At 47.4% G+C, this 25412-nt stretch overlaps 1 protein-coding gene across 1 annotated transcript in view; it reads left to right on the top strand.

Moving 5' to 3' along the window:
* The window catches only part of Prep (prolyl endopeptidase), a 102677-nt gene that overhangs the window by 36017 nt on the left and 41248 nt on the right, over positions 1–25412 (top strand). The window contains exons 7-9 of the mRNA XM_052163601.1: positions 6505–6610; positions 15652–15843; positions 24447–24644. Of these exons, the coding sequence (XP_052019561.1) occupies positions 6505–6610; positions 15652–15843; positions 24447–24644 (496 nt within the window). The remainder of the gene's footprint in view (positions 1–6504; positions 6611–15651; positions 15844–24446; positions 24645–25412) is intronic.

Genomic DNA, 25412 nt, shown 5'->3' on the forward strand with positions numbered 1-25412 from the left:
ATTACAAATGGTTGTGAGCCACCATGTGGTTGCTGGGATTTGAACTCAGGACCTTCGGAAGAGCAGTCAGTGCTCTTAACTGCTGAGCCATCTCCATTTCCCAGCCCAGGATAGGAACTGATTTTAGAAGTCTGACTCCTCCTTTGGAATCGGGGACATATTTTCCCAAAGCATTCTGGGATCTGTGTTTTCCAGAGCGTTTCCCCTTTGTTGCTTCTCTCTGAACATCATACATGCATCATGTTCAGCCAAGATATTGATTATTCCTGCTTGTGTCTGTGTGTCTGTCTGTCTGTCCGTCTCAAACATGGTAGTGTCACCTCTCAAAGCCCTGCCCTGGTTTTCCGTGTAAGCTAGAATTGCGTTCCGTGGCAACCACTGGATGGACCCTCAATAATCTTGATTGAATAAATGGGTCCTTAGCTGCGATCCACTGAGTATTTGTGGATGTCTTTGGTAGAGAAAATAGAAGGTGGGCGAGCCTACTGAAATCAGCCAGCTTTGGTGCCAGCTGTGTGCCTCACCTACTCTGGGCAAACGAGTTTGCTTTATTTTCCGAAAGGTTTTGTTTGTGAACCTCGCTGTGGTGGCTCACTCCAGGGGTGAGACAGCAGACAGCTCAGTCTCCATTTTGTTGGCAGTATTTCCAAGTAGGTGTAACCAAAGCAAGCCCCAGGTGCCAGGATTCCTTTCCCCGTTAGTTGGGTAAAATCAGCACTCTAAATGTAGGCCAGAGGATGCCATAGAATTTAACTCTCAGAATACTGGCATAGTAAACTTATAGTAGTAAGAATGGTGACTTTCAGCTTTGATTCTTACCAATACCGTGAGCAAGGTAAGTAGATCTAGTATCAGAACATAACTGTCTTATTTATAGTCATTCTTGGCGTTTTGCTTGTGTTGATGTATTATCAAGGACAAAAGCGACTATGACTTTAAGGAACTTTTCAAGACTTAAAATCTTATAAGATAAAGGGTATGAAAACTAGGAACATAGGAATTACATGTTTCGTAATTGGTCAGGCTAGCATCACTGCTTCTCTTTTGCACACAGTATTTTGAGTCATTGCTTTCAGAAAGCAAGGTTACTGTAGCTAGTAGCATCCTGCTTAAAACAGCGATTCTTAAAACTGCAAGGAGCACTGAGGCTGTCCGTCAGAGTCCAGACCCTGACTCTCTTATTTGTTTGCTTCTTGATTTTTATTTTCCTTTTCTCTGGCTTTTAAGAAAGTCACCTTATCCATTAGAGTCAGAAAGACCTTATTAGCAGAATGTTCATCTTCCCAGTGATCTCTAAAAATCATCTTAAATTTAAAAATTACCTTAAAGTAGTCTAAGAAGCTAAGCAATGGTTGTTCCTAATTAATTTTTAGTGGAGAAAGGTATTTTTTTCTAAACTGTACATTCAGAGGAAAATAAATGTATACATAGTTTTGAGATTGACAGCTTGAACATGGAAAATACAAAGGTGTTTCCAGTTAAGCAAATTACATGACTTCTGTGGTGATCACCAAGAGGAGGAAACCTGTCTGTCGTAACTGACATTGTGACCTCTGGGACCTCTGCCTTAGACTAACTCTGAGCTGCTGGCACTGTCAGTGGGGTGCTGGGGAGAGCTCTCGGAATGCGAGAAGCAGCTGCTCGCCAAGGTCGGGCGCTCTTGCGGGAACGTTGTCGCTGTTCTATTTTCTGTTGACTGAGGCTCAGCAGCTGAAGTAAGTGCTGTCATTTGTGATTGATGTGGCCTGGCTTGAAGCAGCTGCGCAGTTTCTGTCTGTTGTCAAAGGACAAGAGAGCAAAAGCCTGAACCAATTGATGTTAAAGAGGCTACTTTGCATAGTATCTAATAGAATTGCAATTGGGATTATTGATACTTGTGATATAGGACAGTCTGCAGAGGTGGGGCTAAGATGATGGGCATCAGTGCGTTCGCTTTCTTTATTATTAAACACGGGAAGGAAATAGAATGTGTGACTCTGATCCGTCGGAACTGAGAAAGAGAGGTTCATAAAGAAATTGACTTTGAGGTGTTGTAGCTGTACATGCCTGTAAGCCTAGCACTGAGTGCAGCCAGAAGGACCAGGAAGGAACTGAAGGCCATCTGCGGTGGCATAGGGAGATCAAGGCTAGCCTGAGCTATGCACAATTCTGTCCTTAAAAAATAAATAAGTAAATAAATAAATGTCTATATATGCGCGCGCGCGCGCGCGCGCGTGCGCACATGCACGCACACACACACACACACACACACACACAGGGCTGGGACTTTAGCTGATTCCTTGGCCTGGAAGCCTCACGTTTGCCCTCCAGAACAAGAACAGAAAAGAGGGAATAGCTCCAATAGAACACTGGAAAAACTTGACAGCAATGATTATAAAAAAAACTGCAGAATCAGGCTGGAGAGATGGCTCGGCGGTTAAGAGCACTGACTGCTCTTCCAGAGGTCTTGAGTTCAGTTCCCAGCAACCACACGGTGGCTCACAACCATCCGTAATGAGATCCGACGCCCTCTTCTGGTGTGTCTGAAGACAGCTACAGTACACTCATATATATAAAGTTAATAAATAAATCTTTAAAAAAAATACTGCAGAATTTCAGATTGGATAGTGAAAACCAAAATAGGTCTCAGTTCCTTTCAGCGGGCTCACTAGACAGTAGGGCACGTCACCGCCATAGCGGTCTGTGTGGTCCTGGCCTCAGCTCCTGCCCTGCACAGCTAGAGAACTAAATGGAAGAGCTGATGCAGTAGTTGCAGAACTGCCTTAACAGATAGTCGGGGTGACACACGAGAGAGGTTACTCCTACCTCAGCCTTCTGCCTTGAGGTGCCTTAGAGACCTCAGCACAGCATAAAGAACTCTGAGCATGTATTCTCACCAAACTGAGGATCCAGAGAGACTGAAGCTACTAGAATTTGTGTGGCGGTGGGGACTTCCCAGGAAGAGGACTTACACTGGGATCACTCTGTGGCCTCGGTCTGTTAGGACGCAGGTGCATTGAATGGGCTCCCTAAAACCCAGGAGGTAGAAACTGCCAAAGGTTTGACAAGCCTGGCTGACCCTGTTATAACAAAGTCACAAAGCCTTATCAGCACCTAGGCAATCAGTGGTCCCTAGCGAGCTAGGGCTTTCGCAGTCAGGCTGCAGACCTTAGCCAGCAAGGCTGGAGAGCAAGTGGAACTGGAGCCAGCTGGTTTGCCAGCAAATTAATTGATTCAAAACATTTTACAGGCCGATTAGAAAGAAAATGCCCTGACAGCTTTCCAAGTCGCAGAATCCACTTGAGAAGTCACCACACGGCCGATGGAAGAGAATAATGTGACCTAGAGCCAGGAAAATCGTTGTTAATCATAGGAAGAGATTCAGGAATGGCAGATGAGTTAGCAAAGACTTTACAAAGGTAAAGAGATAACTTACAAAGGCTTTTAGAAAATGTTAGACAGGACGAAGTGACGCTCATTGTCTGTTTGAAATGGCAGGACAGAGATGAGGGTATTCTTAAAATGTAAATGAGGGGAAATGCAAAGAAAAAAAAGTTAGTTTTGTTAAAATACACAAACCCACAGATCCAACTAGCACACACACACACACACACACACACACACACACACGGATTAAGTCAAATGAAAGGACCGCAGCTCTCCGGCATTGCAAATGGGCTGTGCCAGGGGACCGACTCCAGTGCTATTTTTAAAACTACAGACCTTCACCACATGTCCCCTTTGCTAAGATTTCTTCCTGTTATTTGTGGCATTTGTTGGTGTGTAACATGTGGCATAGTTCCATACTTATGTGTGAGTATGTCTCCTTTGTCAGGAGTGATATTTTCTGTGAATTTACTGGCACATCATTAACATACAGAAACAAAACATATGCAGGAGTTTGTACCATAGATACTTAGAATACGTCTATGGAATGACCAAGTAAAAGAATCACAGTTGGAAAGTGTAGCAGGGCTCCTATATGAAAGAAGAATCAGCTGGTGTGTGTCTCTGTGTGTGTCTGTCTGTCTGTGTACATTCATGTGTGTTTGTGTGTCATGTGTGTTCATGCATTAGTGTGTGTTTCTGCATGCATGTATTTGTGTGTGTTTGTGTTCATAAAGACAAAGAATTTTCTGAATGTGCCCTGTGACTAGAGGCGTGCCCGTTCTTTAACCAGAAGCATGACCTAACAGATTGGGAGCTCTGCAGAGTCTCCTGTCCTTCCTCTGCCACTCATCTAGGAGCCATTACTACAGAAGCATCTATGTGCATGCCTAACCAAATATCCGGACAATGTGGCTCAGTCAAGTTGATATAAAGTTAACAATCTCAAGATTGTGGAGATACCTACCACATCTCATGCCCTGCAGCCAGAAAATGACCTAGGTTGGTATAACTATCTAATACGGTTGAGTATATGCATATCCAGTGACTGATTACTTCCATTTTACATCTCCAACCTGGGAAGCACTTTAGGCTACAGATATGTGTGAGATTTTTCCAAAGAATTGTTTATAGCACAAAGGAAATGGGAATGAGTTAAATATTTAATAGTAGGGAGAACGCTCAGCTGTGTGATATTCCTAGATTGTGTGTGTAGCATCCAGCAGGTAAACATGTATGGACTGCATTTATATAGATCAATGAAAGCTAGTAATCAAAAAGACATTACATAAAAAATGAGCCGTGGGAGGACATGCGTAGGTTGCTTTTTCATACTTGAAATTTCCAGAAGTCGAGGCTCCTTACCTCTGAGATCTTGTGGCAGAATTGACTAAGGAAGTGTATGAAGTGTTTGTGTGTGTATGTCTGTCTTTCTGTCTGCATGCATGCATGTATTCATGTGTGTTTGTATATGTGTCTGTCTGCATGCATTCATGTATGTTTGTGTGTGTATGTCTGTCTGCATGCATTCCTGTGTGTTTGTGTCTGCATGCAGATATTCATTTGTGTGTGTGTGTGTCTGTGTGCATGCATTTATGTGTGTTTGTGTGTATGTCTGTCTGTCTGCATGTATTCATGTGTGTTTGTGTATGTGTGTGTCTGCATGCATTCATGTCCGTTTGTGCGTGTGTGTATCTTCATGCATTTGTAGATGTCTGTATATGTATATGTACTCGGTGGACATGTGCGAATGTGGCCCTGGACTCCCGCATCTGCATCCGCACTGCTAACCCTTGCTCGTTTAGAACTATAACTCTAAAAGCAGGTAACCCAACAGGCAGACCTAGAGGTTAAATGTGTTCATGTTCAAAATATCAAACTTCACATTCTTAGATAATAGGTGAGAAATTTAAAACACACAGATTATCACATCCTATTTTCCGGATAATCACTAAATACCTATGTGTGGGCAGTGGAAACCTGTGTCAGGAGACTTGGTAAGGAAGAGTGGGTTTAGAAACCCTGGCACCCACCTGAGGATGGTAGGAGTTTCCCTACTCCCAACCAGATTCCTGGCCTGGAACTCGTGACCACAACTCCCCACATAATAACGTGACCAGTGGTCATGTGACACCGAACACAGTAACTCCCTGGTAATGGGGTATCTACATGGACCCTGGGGTTTAGCCAGTAAGCTTCGCTTCCTGGACAGTCCTTCCTACAAAAGATATTTAATCTCGGGTCCACCCTGAGGGAATTGTATGCATCATTTCCCACAATGAACAGTGAATAAACAGAATTGACAAGCACCAACTGTCTCTCTCATCAAGAACCATCTTGAGGAGCATGAAAAAAGCCTTCATTTACAGAGCACCTAATTCTCCCACAGGAGGCCCTCTGTGCTCCCTCCATTCCCACGCCCTCTGCCTAGGACTCAGAGGACCCCAGCGTAGGCCTCAGCTCACGGTGTTCCTCACCCACGCTGGCCTCCCCATCTTAGGCTGAGTTTTCCCACCCCCGGAGCGGTGTATCTGCACCTCCGGCAGGCCCAGCACCCGAAGGTGGTGTAGGGTAAAATACAATCTAGCGTCCTGCTTTTCGCTTTCGTCTGCCTGAGCAGAGTTCACGCACACCAGCCGCAAGACAGAACACAGAACGACACCTGAGCACTTTCTATTTTAGAGTAACTTCATTCTCAGATCCTGAATTTGGGGTAAAAGTGCTGCATTTGAAGTCTTCTCCCTTAGTTGGATCTAAAATGTCCCCCCGAAGCCTCTTGGACATTCATGTCCCCGCTGGAGGTGCTGTTTTGACAGGTCATGGATCCTTGGATGGGTGTGGTCTAACTGGAGGAAGCGTGTTTCTGTGGGGTGGGCCTTGAGGCTTATAGTGCAGCCTGGCTTCCCGCCCGTCTGTTCCCCATGTACCCAGATGTGATCACACCCCTGCTGACAAGCCTTCCTTGTGAAGGTCGACTGTAACCCCTTAAACCAGAAACTCAAATGAATCCTTTCTCCAAGGTACTTCTTCCAGCTATGCGGTCACATTGATGAAAATAATAGCTAATGCATAGTTAACAGTCGGCTAGGAGAACAGGTCTGTGACTTGGGCTTACGTGCCGTTTTTGCCTCTTTGCAGCTATCCGACGATGGTCGCTATGTCTTGTTATCCATCTGGGAGGGATGTGATCCAGTGAATCGACTGTGGTACTGTGACCTCCAGCAGGAATCCAATGGTATCACCGGTAAGTCATTTTCAGACCTTTGAAATGATCCCAGGATATCTCATTAAAAGGCGGCGTTTCAGTATTCTAGTTGCCTCTCAACAACATCGTCCTTCCTACCACATCAGCTCAGCTCACACAGATCTTTATGCTATTCTGTGTAGATAAAGGCAAGGAGATGAAGCTGGCGTTTAACCTTGAATTTTCGCTGTAGATTAGGCGTAAGTGCTTCTGCTCCTATCTGTGTAAGATCTCTTGTGTCAGGGAGAAGCTGGAGTCTAGCTGTTTAAAGTCATATAGTTGGTGGGATGCAAACTGTGAGGCAGGTGGGTAATATAAAGGTGGGTATTTACCCGATTGATCAGTAGTCATCTGATGACCCTTCCTGAGCAGCCTGTGTTTCAGGAGCAACCTGATTTTGCTTTCTGAAGCTTCATATGTCACCATAGTGAGTGCAGAACCAGCCCCTTAAAAACCGAAGGCAGTCACCGGGCAGGTGACAAACCTTAACCCCAGCACCGTGTGGGCAGAGGCGGGCGGAGCTGTAAGTCTGAGGCCAGTTTGGGTTGATGGCCAGCTGAAAGGTGGCCTGCTGGCCTGCTGGCAGACATTAAAGCCTTTCAGCTCTGTAGTTTACTGTGTTGAAGTTTGACCAGCTCTGAAAATCGATCACACAAGCTGACATCCGGATGAGGACACCTAACAAACTAGTCAGTGTAAAACAGATTCTTCACATGGGCTTTCAGAATATATTACAATTTATATTTATAATTTATTTGCCTGGTGGGGGGGTGGGGGTGGGGGAGGTGAGGGGTGGGGGGGTGGAGGGTAGGGGGGGGGCAGTGTTCCGTTTGCCAGGTGGATGCTTGTGGATGGATGTGTATAGGAGAGACGCAGATGGGGATGGGGACAGTGAGCCTACAGGAGACTACTACTGCAGAGGAGTTGGCTTATGTGAGTGTTAACTCTCCATTCGGGCACTCATGAGCTCCATGGGTCCGGTTGTCAAGAACAAGTAGGCTGATGCTGTCCCCTAAGTGGGAATTTTTCTTCTCCAGTGAAGCCTCACCTCTAAGCTTTTGACTTTTCAGTTGTTGAGCGAAGCTCGTCTATTGTCCAGAACAATAGCCTGTGCTTTGCTTTAATCATATCTACAGAATACCTTGACAGAAATGCCTAACAGCGTGTTTGGTTACCTAGAGGCATTAGGCTGGCCAAGGTCAATAACCTTTGCTAAAGCTCATGGGACCCCCCACACACGGGTCTAAGACACTGTCTCGACTCCAGTTTTCCATAAGGCTACTGAGTTGGCCAGTTTGGAGGTCACTGAAAGAGGGCCATTGTTCCCATCAGACCTCCAGAGGCAAGCCGTCTTCCGAGTGACCATCAGGGTGGATGGATCTGAAGCTGTAAGATGCTTCCCAGTGAGCCTTCTGTGGAGACGGCTGCCAGCTCCCGGGTAGCATGTGTGTGTGTGTGTGTGTATGTGTGTCTGTTAGAGTTTTCATTTTATTTGTTTATTTATTTAGATTTATTTTGAGATTTATTTTTATATGTATGTGTTTGGGCGTTTTGTCCAGACACAAGTCTGTGCCAGTTGGATGCCCAGAACCGGAGTTATGGACAGATGTGAGCCACCATGTGGTTGCTGGGAATTAGACTGGACTTCTCTGGTAAAAGGCCAGTGCTCTTTTCTGCTGAGCCATCTCTCCAGCCATCTTTTCACGATTGCTACTTCACTAGCCTTGCGTTTGTGGACATCAGAGACCACAGTGGATGGGATGGCCCGTGGGGCCACTCAGTTTCATACACAGGGTCAAAAGTCAGTCTCCTGGGACAGTGCTAGAGCGGCTCCTTTGTTATTGCCGGTTCACTGTGAATCAGCCATAGGATTACAGCTATTTAAAGAAGCAGAAGCAGAAGCAGTTGTTCCCTGATGTCCATGTGGTGTGGAGTCCAGGACTCCTGGCAAGTCTGTTATATAAACCGCAACAGTGTTCTCTTGGGGACCCCCCCCCCACTTCTGTCTGTGTGCTTCACACCCTTTCTAGACATAATAAAAGCTAAGACATAGGAATCCCGTGTAAGCGGTCGCTGTTCTGCATTGTCTGCGGGCTAGGGATGTCTAATGTTCAGGACACATGCGTTGCTTTCTTTAGCGTCTAATCAGTCTGGCTGGTTGGATCAGGGGCTGTAGATCCCACAGCAGTCAAGTGCTAGTTGTACCATGTGTGCTACTGAAGAGATTAAGTCAGCGGAGTCTCTAAAAAGGAGATACATAAGGCAGATGAGAATAATGGTTAAGTTACTTACAATGTTCATTTTAATTACAGCTGAGTATCTTGATTTGAAGGCTGATTTTCCCTCTCAAGATGTCTATGTCTGCGAGTGGAAAAATAATACCTGTTTCGCAGGGAATTATAAAAAACAGCGAAAATGCCCAGAAAGGACCTGAGCAGGGTTGGGGTTCCCCGTGTACAGAGGGCTCTGTGCTTCCTTTGTTCTTGACGGAAGTGGGGTGAAGGGGTCACAACACTTTGGTTTTAGATAAGAGAATAGTAGGTTAAGGTCATACTTAGCAATTTTTTGATTGGTTGGTTTTTAAAGTTACTCTCAATACAAGTTTTGATTATTACTGTTTGCTACAAAACCAGAGTCATACCAGAAGAGTTCTCTGTGGAGAATGGTGGGAAGGGCCCACTGTGCAGGCTGGTGTTAAGGACTGTTTCTAACTCGGGGTGTGAATTCCTCCCTCCAACCCTAGATCTGCTCCCCACTTTAATCACCCCACTTAAGAGAAGGCATGGCTGTGGAACCTAAATAGACAGCTCACCTTAAATTCTGGTGAATTCGTCAAGAATCTGTGATGACTAAACATCACATGAAATGTTAATAAAAAAGTTACTTCTGTGTTAAGGAGCATATTCCTTTTGGTAAATTTAAAACACTTGTCTCTGATTTTAACCTTTCCCTTTCAAAGGCAGAAAGAACTATTGGGATTTTTCAAATAAATTAATTCCTTATGAAGACACTATAAAATTGGCTTTTTTAAGAAGTGAGTGATTTAGCTAGGCAGTGATGGCGGCGCAAGCCAGCCAGCGTTCGGGAGGCAGAGGCAGCCTTTCTATGCGATGTAGTTTATACCATTAATCATTTTTAAAGCAAGAAATAGAAGTGTGTCTTTGCTTTAGGAAAACCATAAGAAGTTATATTTTAAGTTAATCTTCGCCCAGTAAACAAATTAGTCCCCAGCAAGAAGCAGGCTTTACAGAAAGCAGTGTTAACTTTATGGTGGAGAGGTTGGGAACTGAATTCTGTTGGTCTCCGAGTGGCCACATGCAAACAAAATGGGCAGAACTGAAGGGGTTAAGGAATTGAGTCATGTCTCTTTTGAAAAAGTTATTTTCCTGTTGTCCATTTAAATCAACAGGGTTCTCATAAGTAACAAAAATGAATGAGCCCCTATGGTGCAGCCAAAATACCTTTTCTCCTTATTTATTTATTTATTTGTTTGTTTGTTTGTTTGTTTGTTTGTTTATGTGAATTGCTTCTTGCTTTTCTGTCAAAGGATTCTGCATCACAGGGGCCTCCTTTGAATGTCTGCCGTGTATGGCCCCATCCCCCACTGCTCTTTGAGTACCCCAGCATAGTGATATCTGCACCCTATGTTTATTGATGCCTGTTCATTGTAGCAAAGAACTGGAATCCACCTATGTGTACTGCAGCGAGCGAATGGATAATGAAAATGTGGTATATTTGTCAAATGGAATAATATGCACCTATAATGAAAAATGCAGGCGCAAAGTGTGAAGAAAAATGGATGGGTTTTATTAAATGTATAATATTCAGTGAGGTCACGGAATCTCCGAAACTGAAAAGTATAGAGTCTCCCTCACGGGGAACCTAGCCGAAAATACACGTGCAGATTTAAACAGAGATATACATGGGTGCAGTATAAGATGGAGAAAAGACAGGAAGAAAGGTGGACTATTAGAGCATGCTATAACGGGCACAAGTTAAAGGGAAAGTAGAAAGCTGATTATTGTTTAGTTCTAACTGTCATGGACTTGGGGGTTTGGCAGTAGGGAAGTGAGGCGTTTGATAGCAAGACTGTGAACCTCAGCGGGAAACCTCATGGCCGCTGCCGCGGCTCTTCCCACTATGCCATGCCGGCCGATGAGATGCTTCATTTCTGTGAGAGAGGCTTGCTTTTGAATTCCAAGTCTTTTATTAAAAGGTAATTTAAATACAAAGTATCTTTAGATTTTACAGCTGTTTTGACTGATTCAGCCACAGTTCCTTATTCTGGTGAGCTGTAGGCTCAGCAAACATTTATAGCTAGAGTCCACTTTCAGATCCTGAACCTGGTTATTCAAGTAACTTTGCCTGTGTCCATTCTGGCTGGCCTGTGCACACCACGGAGCCAGAGGACTTTCCTGCGGGCTGTGGGGCTGACCTGTACTCCAGTGCTGTCGGGTGTGTTGGGATTGTTATAAATGCCACTGTCTCTACAACCTTTTCAAACAGAAGCCAAAAGAAGGTTATGCTGTGAAATATTTCATTTCACGAAATGCACTATAGTCAGGGGTACATCTTAAAAATCTGACATTTTACTGGACCAAGATATATATATATATATTTTTGTCAACAAATGTCCAAAAAACAAGTGAAGCTTTCTGATTATCTTCAAATGTTTGATAGGGAGCTACGAACTTTACTTACATTGTTGTTCTAAGACATGAGAGATGCGTGCACACTTTGTGTGTGTGTGTGTGTGTGTGTGTGAAGCATTGTTTGTGTAGGCAACTTACAGTAGAGTGGATCACCTACTGAGTATTCATTTGAGGGGAGCAATTTGCCACTTATAACGTTAAGAAGTGTAATCATGCCTCATGCAGAGTTTGGCCTCATGAAATATAATTGTGAGGTCTCTGGTCTAGAGTATTCTGAGTAACCTCCAAATTATGACAAAGTACTATAAGCACTCACACGGGGCTTTCCCTGTGCACTGTTGTTTTGACAGAAAGGGAACCGAGGTAGGCGCAAATCCAGGGGCAGAGACTGTCGTGTCCCAAATGATTCTGCTGGGCAAGGAGGTGGATGGTGACACCTGTATGCGTTTCCATGGTCCACGCAGGGGTGATTGGCAGCTGAAGCATCCAGTCATGGAAGGCCCAAAATGTATACTAAGCACACTCTACCTTGGTAGTCGTGCAAGAGCTAGAGACAAGAAAGAATTTTCCTCAGATCCATGGGAGACACTGACCTTCAGATGGAATCAACAGAGGCCTAGAACCCTACGCACCAAGAATTTAAGGTGTACCTATGTTGGTTGTGTTAGAAGAGGCAAGCAAAAAGGAAATACAGGCCTTCCCCGGGAGAGCTGCCACTTCAATACAGGCCCCAGGGTCTCACAGACACGGGTCTCAGAGGATAGCAGTATCACAGTCAGAGAACACAGGCCCCAGGGTCTCACAGACACGGGTCTCAGAGGATAGCAGCACCGCAGTCAGAGAACACAGGCCCCAGGGTCTCACAGACACGGGTCTCAGAGGATAGGAGCATCGCAGTCAGAGAACACAGGCCCCAGGGTCTCACAGACACGGGTCTCAGAGGATAGCAATATCACAGTCAAGAGAACACAGGCCCCAGGGTCTCACAGACACAGGTCTCAGAGGATAGCAGCATCACAGTCAGAGAACGTCATGCCAGCATGAGAAATCAAGTCAAGTCAATAGGTCCACAGGACTGTAAAGTGGGTTAAACACACTTGCGGGCAGAGTTAGGGGTTTTCTCTGTGGCCATGGCTATCCTAGAACTCGCTCTGAGGACCAGGCCAGCTTCGAACTCAAAGATCTGCCTGTCTTTGCACTCTCAGAGAGGTTACTGGGATTAAAGGTGTGCATCAACCACCCTGGTTATTAAACACACTTTAAAAACTAAATCATAATGCCACCATTGAAAAAATAAAAGAGCCTTTGATGTATACACAAGAAGTGAAGACTAAAAACGACCATCAGACTTAGAAAGCGACTGGCACTTTTATGAGGCGATCCCGTGGCCATTGCTGGTATGAATACAGCTACTCATAAAAGGAAATTAAACCTATTTAAGAGAGATTTAGTGAAAAAGACTGGAAAGGAATTCGTCAAGTGCGGCCCACTGCAAAGGGGAGGACTGTGAATTACTGCACATGAAGAGCAAACCTCTGCAAACGACAAGCCACAGGTTGGAGGCAGCCGTTGTGCAGAAGGCAGCTCAGGGAAGCTGAGGAGGGAAAATGGCCGCTCTAAGGGTTTCCCACGAGAGTGGTGCAGCTGTCTGAGGAAATAGCAGAGTGTATCTTAAAACGAGTTACTAGAGATCACTAGAGATTACTAGAGATCACAACCACAATCACAATCAGAAACCCTCTGGTGAGTTTCACTTAAGTCTTGTGATTCTGGGCATAGTAGTCTGACCTCTGAGTTTACAGAGCCCGTCAACAAGTGAAAAATGGCCTCCCAACCATCACGTATGATTATCTAGTCATTCTGTGGCAGAATTCCATCAGATGCACAGACTTGCATGGTATGTGTAGGCAATGACCCAAGAATGACACGGCCTTCCCAGGGAGTTCAGGGTGTTCTTCACTTACGTAGAGAACTTTTGTTTTTTTAAGTCAAAGGCTGTTCTTAGTAAGTTGAAAAGTATTAAAATAGATCAGAAGGCTAGAGAGATGGCTCAGTTGTTAAGAACACTGGCTGCCCTTTCAGAGGACCCGGGTTCAATTCTCGGCACCCACGTGGCAGCTCACAACTATTCGTGACTCCAGTTTCAGGGAATCTGACAACCTCACACAGACATACATGCAAATGAAATACCAATGCACATAAAATAAAGGCAGATAAATCATCCAAAATAAACAAAAAAACCAGATGTGTTCTTTGAGCACAGTTAGTTTAGACAGATGTCAACAATAACCAAAGACTGAACAGAGGATGTGAGCTACAGAGGAATGTTTGTGGTGACGGTTTAAAGACAGCTGTAAAAGGAGGCCAGTGGCCGCCGTCTGTGCCTGCTAAGGGAGGTAGAAAAGGTGCACAGAGAGAGAGTTCACTGGGCAGCGCCCGTGTGGGCTGCTGCCTTCTGCCCCTATGCCATTGTTTTCTCAGAAGAGTCCCAGAGTGACATCACGTTCCCCGCAAACCTTACTGTGTTACATTTATCCATTCCCAGCAGCACCGTCATTGCTCGGGGCTGTCATGCTTTTATTTTGATGTTTCCTTAGGGTTTTTTTTTTTTCCACTTGTTTGTCTTTGTTTAGAGCCCACATTTCCTGCCAGTTACATTCCTAAGGGTTTTATCGAGGTTGCCTCCACTATAAATGAATCCCCTCTCACTTGGTTCTCTGACTGGTTATTGCTAACAAAAAGGGGAGTTTTTGTTTTTTGTTTTTTTACTTTATTTATTTATTAGATTTTTATTTTTAATGCTAGTTTTATTGGCCTTAAATTGCTTTTTAAAAATAATTTCATTGAGTTTCAATTATGGGGTAGATATACCAACGGTCACTTTAAAAATAGTTTTCGACTTGGCTGTTGAAATCAAGCATTCTTAGTTGCTGACTCAGCATTCTTGGTTGCAGAATCAACCATTCTTAGTTGATGGTTGAGGGAATAAGGCTACACAGAGGGTAAAGAGGTCACCCGCAGTCACTCAGCTGACGGGGGTGGGGGAGTAGGAGGTGGGGGGGTATCGGGACAGATGACGGTTCTGGTCAGGTGTCTGACCACAGGGCTGGTCGCCTCCCGTGTGGGAAGTGGACTTTCCCTGACGTTTAACTCAGCGACACAGCATGCAGAGATACTCTGTGGCTGCAGGTATGGCGTGAGTGTAGGCACTTACCGAAGATAGTGGAGGAGGAACGCATTGTCTAGATTAAAATAGAAGTGTCCTGTGGCGCTGAAGGCAGGCTAAAGTCATAAGAGTTTCCATGCATACATTTTCCAAGACAGTCACTGAGTCTGTGGTCAGGCACGTTTTGAAGCAGGTGACGTCGGGTGGAGAACCATTTACAGAACCATAGCAAATGCCGTTCCGAACGTGATTGTTGAGCACGCCATAGCAGACAGAAGCTAGGGCTAGAGGACCGGAGAGCCCTGTAATCTCACTCAGTACAGCTTTTATCTGCATCTTTAAAATACCTACAGGCTATTTTATGAAATAGCACTCAGCTCTAGCTTGAGAAAAACATGGAGTGTGCGGCTGTTAGAAGTGGCTGGCCGTTGGAGAGTGGGCCGGGTAGAGGACACGGCCTGTGGCTTGCTAAGTACCACTAGTCAGCAGGGGAGGAAGAGTTCGACTGTGTGACCCTGAGAAAGGACTGTTCTATGGTGTGGGAACTTAACTCGGAGTGTAATGGGAAAGGCGCTGGAAGGTTCAAAGGTACCATTGTGGACGAGATGAGTGTGTTAAGGCATTGTGCTGTCTGGACTAGAGTACACAAGAACTGTCATGGGAAAACCAGGCAGAAAGCTAATGCCATAGGCCAGGAGGGCTCCTGAGACCTGGCAGGACTGACTTTTGAGCAGGCTGCTGCTTTGCCAATTTTGTAGCATCTCTGACCTCTGCCACTAGATGGCAGTAATATGCCTTACCTCCTAAGTCATGGCAACCAAACCATGCTGTAGACCTTTCAAATTTCAAAGGCTGCTTGGAATTGGAGAGTCTGTTGCCCCTGGTTGAGGGCCACTGATTGGGGTGGGGACACTGCAGGGTGGCAGGAAAGGTGGAAAGACAGGCTTTGATTTGAGGCTTGCTCAGGCGGAAGAGGGTTCAGCAGGTGTGTAGGATGGTAGGGCAGGAGATGAGGTCCTTCAGTCTCCCTTTAGCGCTGGGGTTTTCAAGGCTCCTTGGCACCCCTACCCACAACTAGCCCTTGCTATTTCTTGTGTGCCAAGCTCATAGTACATCTGTGCTGTGAACTTTATAGAAAGAAAAGAGCTTCTCAACTCCCGTGTGGAAACCTACATTGTCTCCTAAAGTATACGAGAAGACAGAAATCCTTTCTTTCTTCCCAGGAATCCTGAAGTGGGTAAAACTGATCGACAACTTTGAAGGGGAATATGACTACGTAACCAACGAGGGCACAGTGTTCACATTCAAGACGAACCGCAATTCTCCCAATTATCGGCTGATCAACATCGACTTCACGGACCCTGATGAGTCCAAGTGGAAAGTGCTCGTTCCGGAGCATGAGAAAGACGTCTTAGGTAAGGCAGGCGCTGCTTGGAAACAGCAGTGCTTATGAGAACATCAGGGTTGGTCCTTCACGGTCTGCTGACTACTCTGTACAGAGCCCGTGGCTTGTAATTATTGGGACGGCCGTGCTTAAACGGTGTATGCTGTCTGATTAAAGGAGTAACAGCTCTTAGCTTTAAATTTTTCTATCACCTTACCTGTTCGTTTTTACCTGTTGTAGATGTGAGGGTGGGCTTCCAGCCACCTTAATAGAAAAGAGAATAGACTGCCCCTGTTTTTAATTGAAAGCTGCCACCGGCAGTTTATCTTACAAAAATAATATGCTGACTTATAAATGAGTGTATGAAAACTGAATTTATCTTGAAGACTCACTAGTCTTTTACTAGGTTTTTACACAAAAGAGGAATTTCAGTCAACACTTCCAACCAAAGAAGACTTTGCTTGCTAGAAGTAAGCTTCTGTGATAAGTTCAGTGAGGAAGTCTCAGGCCATTTAGAAATGTACCATGTGCAGTGGAGAATTGTACCCAGGCTGTAGATTAGCTTCCTCTCAGAGAAAGCACTCCTGCAGTGTGATCTCCAGTGCATTCAGGCACTCCTGCAGTGTTTTCTCTAGTGCATAAGGCACTCCTGCAGTGTGATCTCCAGTGCATTCAGGCACTCCTGCAGTGTGTTCTCCAGTGCACGAAGGCACTCCTGCAGTGTGTTCTCCAGTGCATTCAGGCACTCCTGCAGTGTTTTCTCTAGTGCATAAGGCACTCCTGCAGTGTGCTCTCTAGTGCACTCAGGCACTCCTGCAGCATGTTCTCCAGTGCTCTAAGGCACTCCTGCAGCGTGTTCTCCAGTGCACTCAGGCACTCCTGCAGTGTGTTCTCCAGTGCACTAAGGCACTCCTGCAGTGTGATCTCCAGTGCTCTAAGGCACTCCTGCAGTGTGTTCTCCAGTGCACTCAGGCACTCCTGCAGTGTGTTCTCCAGTGCACTAAGGCACTCCTGCAGTGTGTCCTCCAGTGCATTCAGGCACTCCTGCAGTGTGATCTCCAGTGCACTAAGGCACTCCTGCAGTGTGTTCCCCAGTGCTCTAAGGCACTCCTGCAGTGTGTTCTCCAGTGCTGTAAGGCACTCCTGCAGTGTGTTCTCCAGGGCTCTAAGGCACTCCTGCAGTGTGTTCTCCAGTGCTCTAAGGCACTCCTGCAGTGTGTTCTCCAGTGCATTCAGGCACTCCTGCAGTGTTTTCTCTAGTGCATAAGGCACTCCTACAGTGTGCTCTCTAGTGTACTCAGGCACTCCTGCAGTGTGTTCTCCAGTGCACTAAGGCACGCCTGCAGTGTGTTCTCCAGTGCATTCAGGCACTCCTGCAGCATGTTCTCCAGTGCTCTAAGGCACTCCTGCAGTGTGATCTCCAGTGCTCTAAGGCACTCCTGCAGTGTGTTCTCCAGTGCACTCAGGCACTCCTGCAGTGTGATCTCCAGTGCTCTAAGGCACTCCTGCAGTGTGTTCTCCAGTGCATTCAGGCACTCCTGGAGTGTGCTCTCCAGTGCACTCAGGCACTCCTGCAGCATGTTCTCCAGTGCATAAGGCACTCCTGCAGTGTGTTCTCCAGTGCTCTAAGGCACTCCTGCAGTGTGCTCTCCAGGGCTCTAAGGCACTCCTGCAGTGTGTTCTCTAGTGCACTCAGGCACTCCTGCAGCATGTTCTCCAGTGCTCTAAGGCACTCCTGCAGTGTGATCTCCAGTGCATTCAGGCACTCCTGTAGTGTTTTCTCTAGTGAATAAGGCACTCCTGCAGTGTGTTCTCCAGTGCATTCAGGCACTCCTGCAGTGTGTTCTCCAGTGCTCTAAGGCACTCCTGCAGTGTGTTCTCCAGTGCTCTAAGGCACTCCTGCAGTGTGTTCTCCAGTGCTGTAAGGCACTCCTGCAGTGTGTTCTCCAGGGCTCTAAGGCACTCCTGCAGTGTGTTCTCCAGGGCTCTAAGGCACTCCTGCAGTGTGTTCTCCAGTGCATTCAGGCACTCCTGCAGTGTTTTCTCTAGTGCATAAGGCACTCCTGCAGTGTGCTCTCTAGTGCACTCAGGCACTCCTGCAGCATGTTCTCCAGTGCTCTAAGGCACTCCTGCAGTGTGTTCTCCAGTGCTCTAAGGCACTCCTGCAGTGTGTTCTCCAGTGCACTCAGGCACTCCTGCAGTGTGTTCTCCAGTGCACTAAGGCACTCCTGCAGTGTGTTCTCCAGGGCTCTAAGGCACTCCTGCAGTGTGTTCTCCAGGGCTCTAAGGCACTCCTGCAGTGTGTTCTCCAGTGCATTCAGGCACTCCTGCAGTGTTTTCTCTAGTGCATAAGGCACTCCTGCAGTGTGATCTCTAGTGCACTCAGGCACTCCTGCAGCATGTTCTCCAGTGCTCTAAGGCACTCCTGCAGTGTGATCTCCAGTGCTCTAAGGCACTCCTGCAGTGTGTTCTCCAGTGCACTCAGGCACTCCTGCAGTGTGTTCTCCAGTGCACTCAGGCACTCCTGCAGTGTGTTCTCCAGTGCACTAAGGCACTCCTGCAGTGTGTTCTCCAGTGCTCTAAGGCACTCCTGCAGTGTGTTCTCCAGGGCTCTAAGGCACTCCTGCAGTGTGTTCTCCAGTGCATTCAGGCACTCCTGCAGTGTTTTCTCTAGTGCATAAGGCACTCCTGCAGTGTGATCTCTAGTGCACTCAGGCACTCCTGCAGCATGTTCTCCAGTGCTCTAAGGCACTCCTGCAGTGTGATCTCCAGTGCATTCAGGCACTCCTGTAGTGTTTTCTCTAGTGAATAAGGCACTCCTGCAGTGTGTTCTCCAGTGCATTCAGGCACTCCTGCAGTGTGTTCTCCAGTGCTCTAAGGCACTCCTGCAGTGTGTTCTCCAGTGCTCTAAGGCACTCCTGCAGTGTGTTCTCCAGTGCACTCAGGCACTCCTGCAGTGTGTTCTCCAGTGCACTAAGGCACTCCTGCAGTGTGTTCTCCAGTGCTCTAAGGCACTCCTGCAGTGTGTTCTCCAGGGCTCTAAGGCACTCCTGCAGTGTGTTCTCCAGTGCATTCAGGCACTCCTGCAGTGTTTTCTCTAGTGCATAAGGCACTCCTGCAGTGTGATCTCTAGTGCACTCAGGCACTCCTGCAGCATGTTCTCCAGTGCTCTAAGGCACTCCTGCAGTGTGATCTCCAGTGCTCTAAGGCACTCCTGCAGTGTGTTCTCCAGTGCACTCAGGCACTTCTGCAGTGTGTTCTCCAGTGCACTCAGGCACTCCTGCAGTGTGTTCTCCAGTGCACTAAGGCACTCCTGCAGTGTGTTCTCCAGTGCCCTAAGGCACTCCTGCAGTGTGTTCTCCAGGGCTCTAAGGCACTCCTGCAGTGTGTTCTCCAGGGCTCTAAGGCACTCCTGCAGTGTGTTCTCCAGTGCATTCAGGCACTCCTGCAGTGTTTTCTCTAGTGCATAAGGCACTCCTGCAGTGTGATCTCTAGTGCACTCAGGCACTCCTGCAGCATGTTCTCCAGTGCTCTAAGGCACTCCTGCAGTGTGATCTCCAGTGCTCTAAGGCACTCCTGCAGTGTGTTCTCCAGTGCACTCAGGCACTCCTGCAGTGTGTTCTCCAGTGCACTCAGGCACTCCTGCAGTGTGATCTCCAGTGCACTCAGGCACTCTTGCAACATGTTCTCCAGTGCTCTAAGGCACTCCTGCAGTGTGTTCTCCAGTGCTCTAAGGCACTCCTGCAGCGTATTCTCCAGGGCTCTAAGGCACTCCTGCAGTGTGTTCTCCAGGGCTCTAAGGCACTCCTGCAGTGTGTTCTCCAGTGCATTCAGGCACTCCTGCAGTGTTTTCTCTAGTGCATAAGGCACTCCTGCAGTGTGCTCTCTAGTGCACTCAGGCACTCCTGCAGCATGTTCTCCAGTGCTCTAAGGCACTCCTGCAGTGTGATCTCCAGGGCTCTAAGGCACTCCTGCAGTGTGTTCTCCAGTGCACTCAGGCACTCCTGCAGTGTGATCTCCAGTGCACTCAGGCACTCCTGCAACATGTTCTCCAGTGCTCTAAGGCACTCCTGCAGTGTGTTCTCCAGTGCTCTAAGGCACTCCTGCAGTGTGCTCTCCAGTGCACTCAGGCACTCCTGCAACATGTTCTCCAGTGTTCTAAGGCACTCCTGCAGCGTGTTCTCCAGTGCTCTAAGGCACTCCTGCAGTGTGCTCTCCAGGGCTCTAAGGCACTCCTGCAGTGTGTTCTCCAGGGCTCTAAGGCACTCCTGCAGTGTGTTCTCCAGTGCATAAGGCACTCCTGCAGTGTGTTCTCCAGGGCTCTAAGGCACTCCTACAGTGTGCTCTCCAGTGCACTCAGGCACTCCTGCAGTGTGATCTCCAGTGCACTAAGGCACTCCTGCAGTGTGTTCTCCAGTGCATTCAGGCACTCCTGCAGTGTGTTCTCCAGGGCTCTAAGGCACTCCTGCAGTGTGCTCTCCAGGGCTCTAAGGCACTCCTGCAGTGTGCTCTCCAGGGCTCTAAGGCACTCCTGCAGTGTGTTCTCCAGGGCTCTAAGGCACTCCTGCAGTGTGTTCTCCAGTGCATAAGGCACTCCTGCAGTGTGTTCTCCAGGGCTCTAAGGCACTCCTACAGTGTGCTCTCCAGTGCACTCAGGCACTCCTGCAGTGTGTTCTCCAGTGCACTAAGGCACTCCTGCAGTGTGTTCTCCAGTGCATTCAGGCACTCCTGCAGTGTGTTCTCCAGTGCACTAAGGCACTCCTGCAGTGTGTTCTCCAGTGCATTCAGGCACTCCTGCAGTGTGTTCTCCAGTGCTCTAAGGCACTCCTGCAGTGTGTTCTCCAGTGCATTCAGGCACTCCTGCAATGTGTTCTCCAGGGCTCTAAGGCACTCTTGCAGTGTGTTCTCCAGTGCATTCAGGCACTCCTGCAGTGTTTTCTCTAGTGCACTCAGGCACTCCTGCAGTGTGTTCTCCAGTGCTCTAAGGCACTCCTGCAGTGTTTTCTCTAGTGCATAAGGCACTCCTGCAGTGTGTTCTCCAGTGCATTCAGGCACTCCTGCAGTGTGTTCTCCAGTGTACTCAGGCACTCCTGCAGTGTGATCTCCAGTGCACTAAGGCACTCCTGCAGTGTGTTCTCCAGTGCATTCAGGCACTCCTGCAGTGTTTTCTCTAGTGCACTAAGGCACTCCTGCAGTGTGTTCTCCAGTGCATTCAGGCACTCCTGCAGTGTGTTCTCCAGTGCACTAAGGCACTCCTGCAGTGTGTTCTCCAGTGCTCTAAGGCACTCCTGCAGTGTGTTCTCCAGTGCTCTAAGGCACTCCTGCAGTGTGTTCTCCAGTGCATTCAGGCACTCCTGCAGTGTGTTCTCCAGTGCATTCAGGCACTCCTGCTGTGTGATCTCCAGTGCACTAAGGCACTCCTGCAGTGTGTTCTCCAGTGCTCTAAGGCACTCCTGCAGTGTGTTCTCCAGTGCATAAGGCACTCCTGCAGTGTGATCTCCAGTGCATGTGCTCATGAGCTCAGCCATGTAGATCCAGGTTCACATCTGGACCTGCAAGGAACTCCTTCTCTTTGTCCACTGTGCTTTGCAGGGATTTAAGTCTGATATTGCTGCAGGACAGCAGAAAGCTGATCTCAGAATCACAAGCTCCCATGGGCACTTCCTGCTGTGTCTCTTACAGTTTCTGTGATTTGAGTTTGCTTGTTCTTCTCCCCAGCCCTGGGCATTTGGCTGTACCCGACAACACCTTGTATTAAGATCCCTGCCTTCAGCCCCCGGGCCAGTATCAGATAAGCCCCATGACAGCCCCACCTGTCCTTCCCTGCAAACTCCACACCTACAGCTCCAGGGTGCTGGTACTGCTTCCAAAAGTCCTGCCACAGCATGGACGGGTTTCCAGCCATGGTCAGAGTGGTGCTTTGTGGGTAACCCTCACAGTGGGAAGACCTTAAAGCACACCAGGAGTGCCTTCCTGCCTTCCTCACGGCCATCTACCATGGCTCCTATGTTGGAAGCAGGTCCTAGACCATTTCATTTCCTTCAACATCTCCAGGCTAAGACCCTTTCAGTGTCACTTTGAGAGCCTGATGCCTCTGTCTCCACTGAAGCAGAGCTGCCCCCATGAGGTGGGTAGAGCCAGGAGCACTGCCAAGGTGCCATGCTCTGGAGTATTGGTACGTCTCGGTGTATCCAAAGGACACCGTGCAAGCCTGTGTCTTCCTGTAGGTGCCCTGGTGAGTGAGACACAGCTTAGGTTGGAGTGGTGGTTCTCGTAGAAGGAGCCTTCATGACGCCGTCAGCGTTTCCCAGCCATCTGAATTTTCTACCATTTAAAGTAAAGGGGAGGCTGTGCATTCTACCATAAGTGACATCCTGTGTCATTTATACATAATCCAGATTAAACGCTGCCAGTTGAGGGTACCAGTTTCCTTCTGAAAAGCTGTAGCTCTTTAGACTGGGAAGGGAGGCCTTCAGTATTGTTATACTCATCACAAAAGAAGCAAAGTTTGCAGTACACGTCAGCACAGAATGCACTCTTGCAGTACTCCATCTGTGCAGAATGCACTCTTGCAGTACACTGTCAGCGCAGAATGCACTCTTGTAGTACACCGTCAGTGCAGAATGCACTCTTGCAGTACACCGTCAGCGCAGAATGCACTCTTGCAGTACACCGTCAGCGCAGAATGCACTCTTGCAGTACACCGTCGGCGCAGAATGCACTCTTGCAGTACACCGTCGGCGCAGAATGCACTCTTGCAGTACACCATTGGTGCAGAATGCACTCTTGCAGTACACCGTCAGTGCAGAATGCACTTTTGCAGTACACTGTCAGTGCAGAATGTACTCTTGCAGTACACCATCAGTGCAAAGTGCACTATTGTGATACATCATCAGTGCAGAGCACCACCAGCATCACAGTCTTCAAAAACCAAATGGCTTTTTTCTGAGCCTTCAAAATGGACCTCCTCGGCTCTGCTACAGGAGTCCTTTCTGCCCCTCCTGATCCTCGAGTGTTGACATTCGCATTGCTGAGTCCATCCCCTCTTCTCACTGTGGCCTTCATTTCTTGAGTCACTTCCTGTTCTTATTGTAAAAAAAATATTTACTCTCCATCAGGACTTGTACCTCGCCTAGGATCATTCAGTTCCTGCATGAAAGACAAAACCTTTATAATTATAATAAACCTTCATCAGCATTAGAGTTGGTCAGACATCTTCCCACTACGCTACTAGAATCTATTTTCCTATCGATATCACCAAGTAATTACTTCCTGCGTCCATCTGGGCCGCTCCTGACTCCCACGGGCCAGCCTCATGGCCATGATTTTACGAATCTTACCACATAGCATCTTCTCCTCTTTCGACCTTCCTCTCCCTCCTCATGGTCTCATCAGACCCCAAACCTCACCCATGTCTCTTCTGCCAAGCTATTGGCTGTTGGTTTCTTTATTTAACCAATAGTTTTAAATTAACAAGCAAGGTCACATTATATGTGTGATTCTCTTGTTCTTGGGGAGCAACCAGGCCTGGGGGGGGGGGGGGTGTCAGTATTTGTCATCACAGTACATATCAAAAGGTCAAACCTCAGCGCACTCTGACAGCTTGTCTCCTGGACGCCCTCCCCAGCCCATTCCACACCTCTGACCTCGGACTCTCATCTGCTCTGGGTCCTCAGCCAGCAGCACCTGCATTCACGGTTTCCTGTCACGTGCTCACGAGTGTCTGCTGAAGTGATCTCATTTCTCCACTCGTCTCTCCGGGACTTTGCACTGTGTCTGATGATGCACCAAAGGCTTACTACATTTTTTGTGAAGCGATCAGTCCTCTTGTGTACATGGATTATAATTTTTTTTTCTGCTCTCTGTATCCCCATAGCATGGTATCCAAATACAAAATAGGCATGTATGTGTTTTCATTACTTCCTGTTACTCTGTGAGAAAATACCTGAGATAATCAACTTTAAAAGAAAAAGGAAAGGTTTATTCTACTCCTGGTAGTAGAGGTCCCAGTCCATGGGTAATTAACTCTGCTGCTCCTGGGCCTCTGGTGAACCATAGTCAGAATTGTAACTTACCTCAGCCAGTCAGAAATAAAACACGAGGAAGAGGGAGAACTCGAGGCCTCTCATCTCTCAGGACACCGTCCCGTCTAACCAACTTCCTCCCATTTTGGAAGATTCTACCATCTCATATGGGCTCCATGGGCTAAGGACCAAGCCTTCAACACATGGACCTTTAGAACACACGGCTGTGGATCAAAACAGCAGGGATATATGCGGCCCATGTGTCTAGTGTCCGGTCTGCAGAACTCATGTATCCAAGGGTTGCCATGACTGCTACCTAAAATGCTATGGAAAAAAAAATTCTTTTATATAACTTGCAGTTCTCAAGACTGAACTTTGTGGTTGTTGTACTGTAGCGAGTGCAAATGGTTGTGTGCTCCCGGTTGCACACCACCCAGGTGGAGGCTACTTTATTTCCTGGACATAGCAGCCGCCGTAGATGAGGTACAGGATTAAAGCATCATGAAACAACTTTCCAAGAGTCACGATCGCACGCCCAGTGGGGCTCTAGAACCGCTCTTCAGCTAACCGAGGTTCGTGCGTTCTGATTTGTCTCTCCCTGTCATTTCAGAGTGGGTGGCTTGTGTCAGGTCCAACTTCCTGGTCTTGTGCTACCTCCATGATGTGAAGAACATTCTGCAGCTTCACGACCTGACAACTGGTGCTCTCCTCAAGACCTTCCCCCTGGACGTGGGCAGTGTGGTGGGGTACAGTGGGCGCAAGAAGGACTCTGAGATCTTCTACCAGTTCACCTCCTTCCTATCTCCAGGTGAGGGGCTCCTCCTGTTGGTGATGTGGGAAATTGCAGAGTGGTGTTCTGTCTGTGCCTACCACAGGCTATACTCTAGACAGAATCCCTTAAAGTAAAGCAGTTATTCAGAACAAAGGAAAATAAAAACTATTCTCACTAACTCTTCTGCTGGGAGTGGAGACAGCCCTTGTTCTCAGTGACAACAAATGTAGCTGTCTTTGTTGGGTTTTTGTTGCTGTGAAGAGACACCAGGACCACAAAAACATTTCATTGGGGTTGGTTTACAGTTTGGGGGTTTAGTCCAGTATCTGCATGGCAGCAAACATGGCGGCCTGCAGACAGACACTGTGTGGGAGAAGGAGCCAAGAGTTCTGCATCCAGTTGGCAGGCCTTAGGGCAAAAACTGAGTTGAGCTTTGAGACCTCCAGTCATACTTCCTAGTGATGCACCAACTCCAACAAGCCCATACCTCTTGATGGTGCCACTTCCTATGGCCCTGTGGGGGTCATTTTTATTGAAACTGCCATAGTCAGTCATAGTCCTGGCCTTGGTCTGTATAAGATTTGCAGTGCAGGTAACAACAGCAAACCCCATGAATAGCCACACCCAGGGTGCAGAATACCTCCTAGATAAATTGTAGTCTCACCCTCATAAAACAGTGTGTTATCCTGGATCTGTCGGGGAAGGAAAATATTTCTAAGATGATATTTTACATTTCCTGACATGAGTTAATTTTTCTCAAAACACAATAACTCCATCTATACTTTCTGCAGAGCTGGTCACATT

The sequence above is a fragment of the Apodemus sylvaticus genome, chromosome 19, assembly GCF_947179515.1.
Source record: "Apodemus sylvaticus chromosome 19, mApoSyl1.1, whole genome shotgun sequence".
Lineage (NCBI taxonomy): Eukaryota > Metazoa > Chordata > Mammalia > Rodentia > Muridae > Apodemus > Apodemus sylvaticus.